Below are 17,315 nucleotides of genomic sequence, written 5' to 3'. Positions count from 1 at the left end.
TACAGAAATGGATGCTAATTGAAATAAGCGATCTGCCACTGATCGATTGTTGCTTATTTGTCAATAGGAAAACAAACTTGAGGTATTGAAAAGATGGCTAGTGCTTCCATTATTACAAAAGAACTTGAGTGCAAGGAATTGTCATTCGCATTCCACCAGACCTTCCCCCTGCCAAGTGGTCGGAATGCTGTATCTACAGGTTTCCAAGCAACTGCGCAACGTAAATGAAAAAGCCTACACTCCTAATCTAGTCTCAATAGGCCCTTTTCATTGTAAGGTGGATGGATTGAAGGACATGAAAATGCAAAAACTAGGATATTTTAAGGATTTTTTTGGATCGAATCGGAAAGAGTCGGGCCACATCTTGAGCAATTTTGGCCGAATTGGGCACTTGACACCCGTTTGAATGGTGTGTCAAGCGGACTACTTTGGTCGAAGAGAGATAGGGAAGGGGGTGGGGCAATGTTTAGGGCTTAAAAGGAAATAGGATAAGTAATAGGTTCATGGCATAAAAATTTAGGAACACTGTACAATTTGAGTTTAGTGTTAACATTATGATTTGGGGTTTAATGGTTAAACCTCGCCTAAAGATGAGGTAAATTGTAAATGAAGGAGCATAACGCTACGGGGAAAGTTTAGGGTAGACTTTAAATGAACACAATAAGCAAACATACTTCAAAGTGGTTAAAAAAGTTGTTCCATAAATTATTTGTCACAATTGAAATGTTTACTGTTGAGACCACAAAGTCATCTAGCTTGGTAAAAACCCGACTCTAACATACATTTCAACTTGTCAGAATCCCAGGCAAGATTCCATGACTATGACATCAAGTTTATGAGTTTACATTAACATGCCACTGATTGTCTGACTATGACATCAGGTTTATTAGTTTACATTAACATGTCACTGATTGTTTGAGAGCGGCTTCCGGACCAAGAAAAAATACATTGGTGTGAAAATCTCTCTCCTGAAAGACAAAGTAATATAATTATTCGAGTAGCTATTGTGTATATCAACTTAATGACAGAGAAAGATAAAAATTGTGATTCAACTCCTATAAGAAAAGAATTTCAAAGGCCAACTTATCAAAAAAAAAAAAAAAAAAGAATTTCAAAGGCTCTCTTTTTTCATTTACCCATTTCTTTTCACTTATCATTGAGGCTCAAACATGAAATATAATTACTACCTTTATGTTGCTAAGGAATGATATATCAAAGATTTAGCATATTTAGTTCTCAAATGAGATCAAAGAGAGTAAGTATTTCAGAGGGAACACTCACTTTCCAGCTTTAGTTAGGCCATCTGCAGCCTGCTCTAGAAAGATTTGAACACGTAGGCTTCCCTTTGGGGCAAGTCCTACAAATTCCATGGCCTTGACCTGCCAAAATGAAAACTTAGCTCTAAATCCCTGCCTTTCTAGAGTTGAACTAGTATGAATTCTTGCAAATCTTGTAGAAGCAAGAAGCATTTCACTGAAACAAATCTTACCATGTTCCTTGTAATGAAACGCCCAGCAGCAGTTATACGGAAATTACTCAGTGTGAAGCGACTTGTATCCATATCAAAGTACCAAGGGACTTGTGAGTCCTCAGCAAGATCTTTCTCCCATATGACCTTTGTGCAAAATAAATCAAAAAGTTGAATCTTGTGCCAATAATAGAAAGAGATTCGAAAAAAAAAAGAGAAGAAAAAAGAATAACTTGCAGTCACCTCAAAACCTGCTTGTTTGAGAGCTTCAAGGCATTTTCTTGTCAACCTGATTTCAGGAAGGCCATTACCAACCTCAATTTCTGCCTGTGCCAATGAAACTTTGTTACATTGGAATGATATAAGAAAGCAATTTTTTCATGCATCAAGCATATCTTAATTCTTACCTTTATTTTTTGATGTTCTTGGTTATTGGGATCGAAAGAATCAGTCATGCACCACTCATATGCAGCAAAGCATTGGCCAGGTTTCAGTACCCTGTATATTTCTTTGTAGCATCCATACTGTCCAGATCACAAGCAAAGGTTAAACCAGTATGAACCGAAGAGAAAAGAAAAAGACACTAAAAGGTGGAAGTTGATTTGCCAAGGTTGTAATGATTAGAATTTGGAATACATACTGCATCTGGTGCATGACAAGTAGCGTCAAGTGCATATGCTGCATCAAAAGTATTGTCAGGAAATGGCATTTTCATGAAGTCAGCCTGCATCATCAGGAACCAATATTAATCAGACATCTATCACCAAAAACCCTTTTGTAGTATCATAAAAGGTCGGAGAAACTTCACTTAAATCTCTTAAACTTTCATTATATTTGCAATTACTTCCCTAAATTTCGAAAACTCTCAATTTAGTGTATTTATTTTTCAAAATGTTTCAATTTCACCTATTCGTTAGGATTTTTTGTTAAATCCTAACGGATCGAGGGGTGTCAACATCATCAAGAACCAATATTAATCCTTTTGTAGTATCATAAAATGTTTGTTTCCAAGTCTCATTACTAATTAATATAAAATACTTACAGGAGAATGAGATTAAAAAAATGAAAAAGAAAAAAAAACATTTCAAAGTAAAGGGTTGCACCCATGGCACTTTTTTTTTTTTTTTTTTTTAATGATATTGAATTACTTATAAATAAATAACGGATTTTATAACCAACCTTCACAAAATCGCAGATTTTGTCCACTCCAGCAATGCGGTTTAGTTCCTGTGGAGCAAAAGAAGCTTGCAAATGTCATTGGTATTTTGAGATTTTAATTAGCCCTTGATATGTAAAGACCAAGAATTTAAATAAGAAATTTAGCAATTAGTAAATTACATTTATTAAATAGATGGGACAAATAATTATATTCTAGGTGATAATAATCATGTTATGAAAATAAAATATAATTAGGTTAAGATGGATAATTATTATAGTAAGTCCTAATTAAATAAGTGATTAAATATATTGATTAAAGTTTAGTTTAAAAATATGCGGGGGTCAAATGTTAATTAATAAATGATATGGTTTTAATAAAATGGGTTAAGACAAAGTAATATAATTTGAATAATAAAATACTAATGAGTCATTGGATAATAAATAATTAATTACACGGGTATAATATAGTTAAATTAAATGTTAGGGTTGGATATTAATTCTTAAATGATAGAAATATTATATGGTGGGGGTCCTGATGTAATTAATGGAAGTTGAAGGTTTTTAATAAAGAGAATCCTACCCCTGCCACGTGGCTTTACCTAATTGGCTGGAGTGGATTTTATTATCCCCTCCCACCACTCACAAGGCGCCACGTGTCCCTTATCCTTTTATTTTCTTCTCTCTTCTTCTCTAACGCGCGGATCCCTCTCCTTCTTCCTTTTCTTTTCCTTCTTCCTTCTCTTTCCTTCTTTTTTCTTCGTTCTCCTTCTTCGCATGCCCGAGCGACCCACAGAGAGAGAGACGAGAGAGTGAGATCGAGAGATTGACAGGGAGATCAGAGAGAGAGTTGAGAGCAGAGAGATGAGACCGAGAGATGCTGAGAGAGAGATGAGATCGGGAGAGTTAAGGGATATGGAGCCCGATCCTCCGGTGGGTGGCGCCGACGAGACCAGAGGACGCCGGCAACGCGATCTCCGGTGAGCCCGTGACCGGCACCCGTCAGACCCGGAAGTGAAACCCGTGACCCGTGTGTGTAACCCCCTGAACCCGTGAGGACCCGATCCTCCATGAATAATGTTTAGGAATAATAATGTGACACAATAATAACAAATGAGCTAATGAAATAATAGATGCGTCTTCTAGTTGATAAATAAAATAAGACGCAAACCTATAACTAATGACTAGTCTAATAATAGATTAAGATATCTAGATAGCATTAGAAGCGAGTGATGCGACGTGTGAGCAAGCGGGTAGTTTATGTATCATAGAGTTTAGGTTCAATAGCATAGTATAATGTTACCAATGTTTGCAGGCTTGTGTCGTGATTGGAAACGTAGACTTGTTCTCCAATGTAGAGTTCAAGTAACGAGAACATGGGGAGTATTCGAGTCAAGAGTCCAATGCAGCCAAGATGGATATTCCACTCACTGAGAAAATATATATTTTTATATGTATTGGATTGATAAATATATATATATATATATATATATATATATATATATATATATATATATATATATATATATATATTGTTTATGAAACCGAACCAACCATATGATGAAATGTATATGTTTTGGGATGATTTGATTAGTTTCGATTACGTTCAAATTATATCAATGATGTTTAAAAATTGATGCATGAGTGAAATGTGCTAATTGATTTAAAGTGTTTGAGAATGTTCTGCGGTTGGGATTTAAATTATGCAAATTGTTTGAGAACATATCATGTTGAAACTGTTTATGTTTTATGAAGAAACTATGTTTTGAATGATTTTCAAAGTGTTAGATAAAATGTTGGATTTGTTTAGTGTTAAAAGACGTGATTTAGCAATTTCATGATTTTAGCATGATACAGTAATGAAATATATACTGGTCAAGCACAGAACATAAAGCATGTAGTATAAAGCATACATCAATAGCAGTAAAGCAGCAGGATACACAATTAAGCAGAGTTATCGGCATCGTGGGGGACCGAAGCCCCAGTAGACCCAGTCATGCATATCATATATAGCATTGTTTTATGAGTAATGTTTTTATATTATGAGTAGCTTTTACTAGACATGTTGGTATGCATAAGTGTCTTAAATGAAAAGCGCTTATGTATATTTCTATCGAATAGTCATATGTTAAGATGTCATACATTGAACTTGAAAGTACAAGGATACATGATTGCCCAGGTGCGAGTAATGGCATGTCTATGAGTAAGAAGGTTGATTGCTCTTGTTCTTCAGGAAAGACGTGTTATCATGATTGAGTTTAACTCTAGTGCTCTCATGATCTACTGACGTTCAAGGCACAAAGCTGAAATACGATTAGAGATGGTGTTGCGAGTGTTTTGTTGACGGATGTTATCCTAGTATGGAAGAATAAGATGCCATGTGTTTATTGCTTAAGACTTATGTGTATACGTAATATCTATGATGGAGTGATCGTGTGCACATATGTATAAGCTACTGATGAAAAGTATCATTATAGAGGGCTCTATATGTAGAATCTTCCAAGCGGTAGATTGGAACTTCTACATATGTTCACAGCTATATAGTATGTTTTAAATGTTTTTTGAATAGTCGATATTTGCTGCATTAGCTATTGGTAAATTGTGGCTAATATAGTGCTCGCACGACTAAAAATAAAATAAAGGTTGGTTCTTTGTGAAAACTCAGTTAATCTTATACCACTGAGATCTTAGTATGTTTCATGCTAAGGCGGTGAACTCATTCTTTCACCTATGCGGATGTGGATACCACCACAACCGTATAGATGATGTTTCTTTGGCTGCAAGTACTTCAGTATAGTTGATGAGTTGGTTGTAGTGTACTTGGGATATTATGACTGAAGCTCGCCGCGACAGTTGTAATTGTCAGACCACGGGTTGTCCACAATTTTATAGGTTTGGTATGGCTTGTGACGTTTATGTCACTTATTCTTTGTAAAGCCATTATTGTTATGTAAATATTGGGTTAATAAGACTCAAACAGATAGATGATAAATGGCTCAATGTTGTAATTAATTTTTGATAGATGTATAAGTTGTAATTTTCGCTATTCAGATTTATGTTTTCCGCTGCATAGATAGATCTATGTTATACTCTGATTATCAGGTACATGTTATATATGGGGCATGTGCCATATGTTGGCTCAGCGACAAGTAGTCGTGCCACTGCGATAGGGTTGGCAATTTTTGACACGACCCGCGAACCCGATACGAACACGACACGAAAAAACCGGGTTTGGGTTTATTATAATCGGGTTCGGGTCATAATCGGGTTGACCCGATTATGACCCGATTATAATCGTGTATTATGACCCGATTGCACGGGTTGACCCGATAACACGATTACCCGCCAACACGATTATAACCCGATTACCCGGGTTGACCCGCCAACACGATTATAACCCGATTAAAAAAAAAAAAAAAAAAATTGAAGGTTGAAACATGTGAAAACAGTGAAATTGATGCCGTGTCGGGTAAACGGGTGACACGTTTTTTAGTCGGGTTTGTCGGGTCGTGTTCGGGTTACCCGATTATTAATCGGGTCGTGTTCGTGTCACGTGTCACAACCCGATTAATAATCGGGTCGGGTTCGGGTTGACGCGTTTATATAATCGGGTCAGTCGGGTTGACCCGAACCCGACCCGTGAACCCGAATTGCCAACTCTACACTGCGATGACTCATTTTACGTTTTGTATAAAAAAATAAAAAAAAAAAAAAAAAAAAAAAAAAAAAAAAAAAAGGGTCGTCACATGATCAATCTTTATAAATCCAAATCTAACTGCAAAAAAAAAATCCTTATAATCCAATACTATTGAGCTAAATACAAAGGTTAAAAAGGAAGAAAAATGATTGTTCTAGATATGTACCTTTCCCCTTGATATCTGATATTCATTGTTGTTCACCCCCGTAACTGATGTTAAGCTGTAACAAATCACCATTAATGCAATTTGCAAACATAACTGAAGAGTCCTTCCCTCATGAGAAAGTTCTAATTAATTGATATCATTATTGCTTTAGCAATTCAATAATACTTTCAATATTCATCCAAATTCTAATCTAATTTGAATATAAATGAAAACTACGAACAAGTTGAAAGCATGACCTCCATGACAGTACTCTTGTTTAATCATAGACTGCCATTCACCTGAATCTAGAAATTTCTCTTAGTGGTCCACCAATTCCACATCCAACGTCCAAAACCTGTTATGGCAAACAAAATAAATGTCAAAATCTAAATGGTTAATCTCTAAATTGTCGGTTTCCCCGTGTTCTACTAAAGGAACAAACCTTTTGTCCAGGCGTTAGGCCTAGCTGTAAGGAAAGGAAGTGCTCATGTCGCTTGATGCTCTCTCTAAGAGACTCCCCTTTCCATCTTTAGGAACAAAAATATGAACATGATTAGATATAATCAACAATATTGTAGGCCAAAAGAAATTATAATGCATTTCTTCAAATTAAGGCTACCTTTGTGCAAAATGGAAAGACTCCCCCCAGCCATACTCATAAAAGCTAGTAACAAGATCATAGTATTTATTAACCTGAAATCCACATTAACAGACAGTTCAATTTTGTTCTTCACACATGTATAATAGAAATTATACTGTTTCCTCATGATTTCAACCAAATAAACCAACGAATAAGATCGATGGAAAAAACCTCATAAACAAATATAAATTTACAATAATTCAAGTTGCTGGCTTGGCTTTCTCATTCGATCTACTCACCAGAGCACCTTAATTATAACATGATTTAGAAACCAAAAACCGAACAGATTATTATAGTAAATTCAAAAGACAGTAACACCCTGCCATTGCATGGAATAAAAAGATTGGTAAAGACAGAACATCACTCATCACCATGTCAGTGTAGTTTGCTTTTCTCTCTTCCTCGTCACCACCATAGTAGCCATGATACTTCTCGTACCTGAATTGTCAAACAAAAAGAGTGATCGATGTAGCATACTAGCTTCTCTTTTTTCTCATACCTATCTTTCCCTTACAGAAAAACTGAAAAAGTAAAATAAAAGATAAATAGTTTATTTTTTCATCAAATCCGCCGCCATCACCATCACAGTGTCCCACAAAATAAAAACCTTGAACTCACTATAATTATCAATTTGGCACCTGATAATCAACCCAAATCAAAACCGAAGTAGCACATAAACGTACATCTTTTAGCAAAAAGAAAAAGAAAAAGAGTGAAACAGAGATTGAAGCTGAAGAATCATTTTAGAGAGAGCAAGAAGATTCAACGTATAGCTAGAGAGAAAAAGCAGACACCAAGTCGAAGTTTGGCGTATTAATATAGAAAATCCCACATGTTATATCTAACGGAAAACTTTTGGGTTTTGCCTGGACGTGCTACTTCAAAAGTAAGTCTGAAATATCATTTAGAAAGACAAAGAAATAGACAGATTTGTTTGAAGCTCCACAATCACAACGCTGGAGAGACAAAAAGTACTGAGTGAAACATCATACTTTTCGACGGCGGAGAGGACATCGCGCTTCTCCATCTTCCCTCCCACACCTGACGCGAGATCAAATGCTCCTCCTACCTTCGACATTTGGCAAAACCGAACACACACACGTACGTGGAGATCTTTAAAAGAAAAAAGCGTTAGAATTAGAGTTAAGAGTCATAGAAAACAATTTTGGGAAAGATGTTTTTGGATGTAATGTGGATTGGTTGAGCATTACATCGAGAGAGGCGGAAGATTCCAAAGGCAAAAGCAGAGAGAGAGAGAGAGAAGTACTGAGCGATATCATATTCGTTGCATGAAATGGATATTTATAGGCAGCCAAGTTGGATTCCATTGATACGTATGAAAGATAGAAAGGTTATTATATTTATAGCTCAAACTTGCAATATATTTTCAGAGGGAGACTAAACTTTTGACTATTATTTCCGGAGTGTTTTTTTTTTACCGTTCAAAATATTTTCATTAAAAATGTGTGTAGCATTTTTCTCTTTTTTTCTTCTTTTAACCATTGTCTTATATTATTTAAATATTGTTAAGAGAAACAAAAATGTTATCCTAAATTTCTAGGCGTCGAAATGCTTGAAAATTGCCACATTCAAAAGATGACATGTTATGAAATAACCATAAATAATCTCTCCTAAAAAGCTTTGAGAAATGATTCCTACACTCATTTCTCATAACAACCCTACAACAAACTGACGTGGCTGGTAATATTTTATTATTTTTTTGTTTTGTTTTCATTTCTTTTTGTAAAAAAATAATAAAATATTACCAACCACGTCAACTTGTTGTGGGGCTGTTGTGAGAAATGAGTGTAGGGATCATTTCTCAAAAGCTTTTTATTCAATTCACTTTTGAAAAGACACTTATTTTTCCTAAAACCAAAAGTTAGTTTTTTTTTTTCAAAGCTTTTTTACAATGTAGAGAGCAAAAACTTGACAAAAATATACTCAATTTCCAACTGTACAGTGCCACTATTTTAATAGGTGGCGTTTTCCTAGCATTTTGATGCTTAAAAATTGTATAAATTCCATAATTTGATAATCTAAAATTTCTTTAAAATTGTATGGTATCTTGATCCCCTAAATTTAAGGTAACACTCTTAATTTCCTTGATAATAATAATAATAAAAATCTGTGAAACATATATTTTTTTTTTTAAAAAAAAAAAAAAAGAATTCTTTACATTTAAAAAATAAATACACCTCCAACACATTTCATTTTTAAATCTACCATTAAATTTGTAGAACTCAAATGTAATAGATTTAAAACTTAATTATATAAAAATTTCTTTACATTTAAAAAATAAATACATCTCCAACACATCTTACTTTTAAATTTACCATTAAATTTGTAGAACTCAAATATAATAGATTTAAAACTTCATTATATATAAATGCGGATCTTAGAAGATGAATGTGTATACTTTCTTCCCAACACACCCGTGTTAAGGTCTCCGAATGAGTGAAGTGAAAAACACGAAAAAACTTGCTACAGTAATACAATCCGAATACCACTCGTTTTCTTAACTCGATTTCCCAAAAGATTTTTAAAAAAAAAAAAAACTGAAGTCCAAGGTGTGGGACCCACGAATCTGATGCACGGATAAATGTATTTCATTTGCAAAAAAAAAGGTGCAAGTTATCAATGATCATTTCGAAAATAATAATTATATAAATTAAATAATAATTATTTCAATTATTATTTTACACTAATTTTCATAACTCCAATCATTTTATACAACTTTTCATACCACCAATCATTTGTTACCATAGTTTTCCGTGAAAAAATAATTTCATACAACTCTTACCCAAACATGATTTTAAATATAATTTAAATTTTACTCAACAACCAAACATTTTTTTTTCTCTCAAAATTTGCACACCAAATAATAATTGAATTCTTATTTTAAAAATCAAACACCCAAACATACCATAAGGAGTTACAAGTCGAATTTAGAACCCAAGGGAATAAATTGATGGATTGTGGTATGTGTTAAATAATTTTAGAAAAATTATTGTATTATTTAACAAAGATTTAACAAGTTCCAATTTATAAGGATTAAACTTTAGAGTTTCTAAAATTATTTGATATGTGGGGTTTATGTTGTTGACTAAAAATCAAAATGATCTTGTCCTCAAAAGGTAGTTCAATCGGCTGGAGACCACGCCTCATGAAGCGGAGGTCACTAGTTCAAATCCCTCATCCCCCTCTTGTGTGGACATGTCAAAAAAAAAAAAATCAAAATGATCTTATGAACATTTTTTATTGGGAAAAGTACACATAACCCCTTCAAACTACCACTCAATTGTCAATGTACCCCCTAAACTACCAATTGTGTCAATATCCCCCCCTAAACTACCAAAAATTGTCAATGTCCCCCTAAGACCAACAAAAAGACAAAAATGCCCCTAATTTTTTTTGAATAAGACAAAAATGTCCTCATAAATTCAAAAAATTAAAACTAAAACGAAAAAAACGAAAAAAAAAAAAAAAAAAAAAAAAAAAAAACGAAAAAAAAAATTTAAAAAGAGAACAAATTTTTTAATTTTTTTTTTTAAAAAAAAAGCAAACAAAAAATAACTGAATTTTTTATTAAAAAAAACAAATGAAAAAAAGAAAAACCAGTTTTTATTAAATTAAAAAACGAAAAAGAACAAATTTTTTTTAAAGAAAAAAACGAAAAAACAAAAAATAACTGAAATTTATTTATTTAAAAAAAATTAAAACAAATGAAAAAAAAAAAAAACCAGTTTTAACTAAATTAAAAAATGAAAAAGAACATTTTTTTAAAGAAAAAAAAAACGAAAAAATAAAAAATAACTTAAATTTATTTTTTAAAAAAAAAAATAAAACAAATGAAAAAAAAAACCAGTTTTTATTAAATTAAAAAAACGAAAAAGAACAATTTTTTTTTAAAAAAAAAAAAAAAAGAGAGAAAGAAAAGAAAAATGAAAATTATTATTTTAAAAAAAAATAGTTTTAATTTTTATTTTTTTTTTTGGAATAATTTTTTGTTATTTTATAATTTTTTTAATAATTTTTTTTAGTTTTTATTTTATTTTAATAATTTTATGAAGGGCATTTTTGTCATTATGGGGACATTGACATTTTCTGGTAGTTTAAGGGGGGAGATTGACACAATTGGTAGTTTGGAGGGTACATTGACATTGATATGGTAGTTTGAGGGGGTTACGTGTACTTTTCCCTTTTGAGTAATGATTGAATATTACCCAAAGATACAACTTTTCACCACCTTGTCTATGTGGCAAGGTGGTCCCCTACATTAATTTATTTTTAAAAAATAAAAAAACTCAAAAAGTAGTGGGGGACCACCTTGCCACATAAGAAATGTAGTAAAAAGTTGTATCTTTCGGTGGTATTCAATCATTACTCTTTCCCTTTTTCATTTGTAGCAGACAATTAGTTAATGATATACGATAGGTTTACAACTCTTGTACAACTTCAATAATTTTTTTTTTAAATTAACCATTAGATATGTAGGACCCACATATAGAAAAACAGATCTAATGGTTAGTTTGAAAAAAAGTTGTTGGAGTTGTACAAAAATTGTGTCAAGAGTTATATAACAATTATTTCTCTTAGTTAATTGAGTAAGGAGAAGGAAATTGGTTACCGATAATATATACTTTAAAGACTTTTCGAGAAAATTATAATGAAAAAATCTGCACAATAGGCTAATTTGGAATAAATTACCGAATACCCGTAATTACATTTAATTTAAATCACAGTAAATACATTGAAATAAAACATAATTAAATGGAAAACTAAAGATTAAACGGGGGTGGTGGGGGGGTTTAGTTACAAGGTGAATCCCTATAGTCTTCTTTCTGGGGATTATGTTCTGCACAAGAAGGTGGGTATTGAGCGGTTTGTTGTGTTTAAATGTTTTGGATTTTTATTTAATTGTAGTCTGCAGAGATTGGTTGAAGTGGATTTAGATTTTCATTTCTTTCTCCATCTTGATGGTTGCTTCAAAACTGAAGTCTCTCCGTCTTGATTGAATGATAAATTAAAAAATTTCCAAGTTTACAAAAATGGATGGGTGTTGTTTCTTCCCCTCACATTTCTTCTCCTTGCTGTCTCTCCGTCTTGCTCTTCCTCTTCTTCAAAACCATCTGTCTCTCTCTTCCTATATTCCTTTGTAGGAGAAAACAACCTTCGTTCTTAGCAACAGGCAATGCCCAGGAAAAAATAAAAAAGGAAACAGGAAATGGAATTTCTAGACTCTGATTTCTGGGTCTCTCTGTATTTAAGTAACCCAATTCTTTTTTGTGAAACATCAATCAAAATTTTACCTTTTGGTTCTCTTTCTGAATCTGAAATTTAACTCTAACCCACTTGTTTAATATACTGGATGAAAGATAGTGAATAAAAGTGAATAAAATCTTGAGCTATCTTTAAGCGTGTGAATACTTCCCCAAACATCCAAATCTGAAACAATCTGCTCAAAATAATTTGCTACAGCCAAATCTGGGAGCCGGCGGAGGTCAATGTCGGCCGGTGGAAATGATGCTGGCGAATCAGGTCCGCCAGCCGGAGAGAGAGAAGAAGAACAAGAGAGAGAGTGTTGGTTCAGGGAGAGAGAGTTGCTGTCATTGTTTTCAAAGAAAAAAAAAAATATTGTGCAAGTCCAATTTTGATTTTTTTTTTTTTTTCCTTGAACGACATTTTTTCTTTTCTTCAATCTGGTAGCAAGTCCAACCAGAACTTCTTCCTCTAGCTCTAAGATTCAAACTTGCAATTAATTCCTTGGTTGGTGGAACAAAGAAAGTGAAAGCCCACAAAAATCCACACAACATTCTTCACACGTTTTGTTTTGTTTTGTTTATTGTTTTTTTCCAGATTCTATGCAAGATCTATGGGGAGGAGATCTGCAAAAGTATTGACTATCAAGAAAAAGATAAAAATAAAATAAACAAAAAATTCACAAGACCATTAAATACCATGAAAGAAAACATAATTAAATGGAAAACTAAAGATAAAATGTGGAAATAATAAAATAAGAACAAGAGAATTTTACATGGTTCGGTTTATGACCTACGTTCACAGGGTAAAGTCCAAAAGGTTATATTATGCTCTTATTACTTGATATTTTCACAATACAATAGACTCTTATTTATATGAGGGTTTGAGTGCTGGTACAGGGAGAGAGAAAGAGAGAGTTGTGGTCATTGTTTTCAAGGAAAAAATGAAAAAAAATAATAATAATAATAAAAAAAAATAAAAATTGGGTAACTTGGCCTTTTGATTTTTTTTTTTCCTTGAACGAGATTTATTTTTTTTTTTCTTCAATCTGGTAGCAAGTCCAACCAGAACTTCTTCCTCTCGCTCTAAGATTCGAACTTGCAATACCTTGCTTGTTGGAACAAAGAAAGTGAAAGCCCACAAAATTCAACACAACATTCTTCACACGTTTTGTTTTGTTTTGTTTATTGTTTTTTCCAGATTCTATGCAAGATCTATGGGAAGGAGATCTACAAAAGTATTGACTATCAAGAAAAAGATAGAAATAAAATAAACAAAAAAATTCACAAGACCATTAGATCGGACACTGGCGTTAGCCTATAGCTCTAATACCATGAAAGAAAACATAATTAAATGAAAAACTAAAGATAAAATGCGAAAATAATAAAATAAGAACAAGAGAATTTTACATGGTTCGGTGACTTTAGTCTATGGCCTACGTCCACAGGATAAAGCCCAAAGTGCTACATTATGCTCTTATTACTTGATATTTTTACAATACAATAAACTCCTATTTATATGAGGGTTTTGGTAGATAAGTATGGTAATCAATCAATGTTATTTGATTACTATCAAATCTGATTACAAACAAATCAATTAAATCAATCAGATTTGATTAATTATAATTACAATAAATTGCTCAAATCAAATCTCTAATATATGGAGAGTATATTCTCTAACATACATGTGGCGTATGGACCACAATTTCATATAATTAAGGAATTTCTTATATATTATTCACTAGTACATCATTGTTTAATATATTCCTTACTCTCGTCTAAACGTCATACTCATGTTCGGTGTCCCTCCAAAAATGATGTGGTTTTTAAAATAACCATTTGATCAAAATCTACTAATGATCCATCATAAATCAAATGGTAATTTTAAAAGTCACAAAATTTTTAGAGGGACATAAGTATGATGTCGAGAATTACTCGGCGGTGTGTTTAGAAACTTTTTACACACTCAACACAGCTGCCAAAGAAAAAGTAAGAGAATTCACAACTAGCTTTCTTTAATTAAGAGTTCCCTACTTAATTGATTTAAATTATTCTGGATGGCAATGGCAATGGCAATGGCAATGGCAATGGGACACACTTGCGGTATTCTGCAATAGCCCACATTGGGTGAATATTTTTGTATGCTGCATAGTGTAGCATACAGTTCTTCAAGTAGACTCCAAGGATTTCCTGTATATATGATATGAAAGAGTGACGGATGGTTAGGAACCTTTGGAGGTAAAATTCAAGCATAATATACTTCCAAGTTATGCTATTTTGCTTTCCTCCCTAATCTTTCTGAATTAAATTCTCATGTTTTAAAGAGAGGACGTACCTGTTGAGGAAAATCACCATCTGCCAGTTGAGAACTATATATCATCCATATAGAAGAAACCAAGGCAAACAGAGTGAATCTTGCTTTAAGGCATGGAAATAATCCATGGTCTGAGGAGAAGCTTTTACAGCAAATTCAATGGGAAGTGAAGATCCATTTTATTTCCCAAGGTAAATTCAAAAAGACTTGTGGGAATGATATTCTTTGTAGTGCTTAGGGTATATATGAGATTTTGATTTAATTGGCAAAGGACAGTTTACTGGATTTTATTACTTTTTTGGTTAGTTTGGGTTTTGTGTAGGGGGTTATAAAGCTTTAGTGTTTTGCTATAGCTTTTCTTTGTAAAGTGTTCAGTTGTTTTTGCTAATAAAAGTTACTCATTCAAAAAGAAATAGAGTGAATCAGAGTAAAGAAGCAGGGTTTAGATGGTGAACCAGCATGGAATTGTTTTCAACACCAAGTTCCCCACAATCCTCAAAAAGCCTCATTAGCTCATCCTTCAGCATGGAACTCTCGGTGCTCAGCATCTCTGCTACTGCTTGTAGTTTTTCACATTCTTGCTGTGAAGATAAGAATCCAGAAGCAGATATCATATGAACAAAAAGTAATAATCAAGTCAATTAAGGAAACTAAAAGGTTGATATACTATGTACGAAATCCGAAAGAAATAATCACCAAATATTTTTATTAAATCCTCTCATTTTTTACTTCAAAATAAATGGTATCGGAATGAAACCAGAGAACTGGTAGGCTAGAAAACTGCTGACTCCCAGAAATGTCTAGTTTTCTATAGAAAGATTGTTGGTCAAGCTAAGGTCACATTTTTTGTTATGAAAAAAGAAAGAAGCTTTAATATCGCTTTTCATTCTAGTCTCTTGACTGATTTATGCCTCCATTAATTTTTCTACTTTCTTTTCTCTTTGTGATTACACCTTATATGAAGCATGAAATCATCACAAAATCTGTTGAAACAAGTGGCTTATATTATGAACGACCGTCCGGACGGTTTGAGGAAGCGTCCGAATGCCCTCCGGTGTTCGGTGAAGTATCCAAACGATTCAGCAGACAGCAAAAAATAGGGAGCTAGTGTTTGTAAAGATGTCTGGACAATACAGCAGACGCGACCCACCTAGAGCACATGTTTGCTCAAGTGTCAAGACGCAAATGCAGCAACTGCAAACAGTGAACCTCTTATACGAGCGTTCAGACGCTAGGGCGTAGCCGTCAGGACGCAGGCCTTGGAAAAACGGGGATTGATGCGTGGGGAACTAGGGTTTTTTGGGGAGATGCAGGGTTTACTATATATGTTGGGGATAAATCCCACTCAACCCGATCCAAAGAGAAGATTCAAAAGTCAAATAGGTCCAAACAGATAAGAATAATGATAAGATAAGAATAATGATCATATCAGAGGTCTAAGAAGATATCAGATCAGAAGTCTAAGAAGATGTTAGATCAGAAGTCTAAGAAGATATCAGATTGGAAGTCTAAGAAGATATCCAATTAGAAGTCTAGTAAAGGATTGAAGTCCAAATAGAACTCTGACAGCAATTCTAGATCAACAAGGAGCAGGAGTCCTAATCCAGGTTTGACTCCACCTCTATGCCTATAAATAGGCTCATACCCCAGGTATAAACTAAGACTCAATTTTATGCATAAAGCATTATTTTTTCACAGAAGCTAACTTAGGCATCGGAGCGGGACTCCCGGAAGGGTCCCTAGGTTTTGTTGTTTTGCAGAGTTATTGAGAAGCGTGAAGAACATCAAAGGAACGTGCAGATTCACACCATACCGGAAACTGTACCAACAGTTTGGCGCCGTCTGTGGGAAACGATTATTTGTTCCTCATAAAAGAAAAAGAAGATCCAGCATGGTGATGAACACACGTTCCGGAAGCCAGACCAATCGACAGCCCGTGGCCCCACAGGAACCGGCTATTCAGAATAATTTGCAGCCTCCACCGAACCCTCCCCCGGGGGGTGGAGATCAAGATCGCATAGCAGCGTTGGAAGCCCAGATTGAAGACTTAAATGCAGAATTGTTACGCATGAGGACGAGACAGCCCAATCCCGAGATGAACAGGGATGAGCGTGAGGAAGAAGATCACAATAGCAACATTAATCCTCGGAGGGAGGATGACCGCCAAGGAAATCTGAGCAGAATTATTGCCGAGCTGGAGAGAAGGTGCACGGACATGGAGATGGAAAGAAAGGACAAAGGCAGATCCGTAATGGTGGACAAGCTCCTAATGGGTACAGACTCACCCTTCACCAGACGGGTGGCAGACTATCAGCTTCCCGATAAGTTTAAGGTACCCCAAATTCTAAGTTATGCAGGAGACAGAGATCCCTTGGATCACCTAGAGAATTTCAAAGCTCATCTAGACCTTCACGGGACACCCGATGAAGTAGCATGTCGGGCCTTCCCTCTTACTCTTTCGGGGAATGCCCGAGACTGGTTCAGGAAGCTGGCCCCGAATTCCGTTGATCAGTTCAAGGAATTGTCCAAGATATTCCTAACGGAGTTCTTGGCTTTCCGGACAAGGAAGAAGCCTTCGGGATATTTGCTATCATTGCACCAGCAGGGCAATGAGAGTCTTAAGGAGTTTATGGCT

At 34.2% G+C, this 17,315-nt stretch overlaps 2 protein-coding genes and 1 long non-coding RNA gene across 4 annotated transcripts in view; 2 read left to right on the top strand and 1 right to left on the bottom strand.

Moving 5' to 3' along the window:
- The window catches only part of LOC133881758 (deSI-like protein At4g17486), an 81,098-nt gene that overhangs the window by 44,037 nt on the left and 19,746 nt on the right, over nucleotides 1-17,315 (top strand). The gene's annotated exons all lie outside the window — the stretch shown is intronic.
- Nucleotides 682-8,371, bottom strand: LOC133882289 (cycloartenol-C-24-methyltransferase-like). Its single transcript, XM_062321422.1, has 14 exons — nucleotides 8,317-8,371; nucleotides 8,098-8,218; nucleotides 7,477-7,543; nucleotides 7,085-7,158; nucleotides 6,908-6,992; nucleotides 6,765-6,820; nucleotides 6,487-6,541; nucleotides 2,648-2,695; nucleotides 2,109-2,192; nucleotides 1,876-1,992; nucleotides 1,712-1,795; nucleotides 1,490-1,615; nucleotides 1,282-1,379; nucleotides 682-968 (listed from the first exon to the last, which is right to left on the bottom strand). Exons 2-14 carry the CDS (start codon nucleotides 8,181-8,183, stop codon nucleotides 905-907), a joined length of 1,044 nt encoding a protein of 347 aa, XP_062177406.1. The 5' UTR covers nucleotides 8,184-8,218; nucleotides 8,317-8,371; the 3' UTR covers nucleotides 682-904.
- LOC133882770 (uncharacterized) lies at nucleotides 14,468-16,001 on the top strand. Its single transcript, XR_009902721.1, has 3 exons — nucleotides 14,468-14,604; nucleotides 14,691-14,871; nucleotides 15,645-16,001. It is a non-coding gene; the product is annotated as an uncharacterized LOC133882770 (long non-coding RNA).

This window comes from Alnus glutinosa, chromosome 11 (genome assembly GCF_958979055.1).
Source record: "Alnus glutinosa chromosome 11, dhAlnGlut1.1, whole genome shotgun sequence".
In the NCBI taxonomy this organism is placed as follows: Eukaryota; Viridiplantae; Streptophyta; class Magnoliopsida; order Fagales; family Betulaceae; genus Alnus; species Alnus glutinosa.
The sequence above is the reverse complement of the archived record's forward strand: the minus strand, read 5'-3'. Positions and strand labels throughout refer to the sequence as shown.

Coding starts and splice junctions, on each gene's coding strand:
- LOC133882289 (XM_062321422.1), bottom strand. CDS start 8,183: ATGTCGAAGGTAGGAGGAGCATTTGATCTCGCGTCAGGTGTGGGAGGG. Junction 7,544..8,097: donor GTCCTCTCCGCCGTCGAAAA/GTATGATGTTTC, acceptor TTGACAATTCAG/GTACGAGAAGTATCATGGCT. Junction 969..1,281: donor GGCCTAACTAAAGCTGGAAA/GTGAGTGTTCCC, acceptor TTTGTCTTTCAG/GAGAGAGATTTTCACACCAA.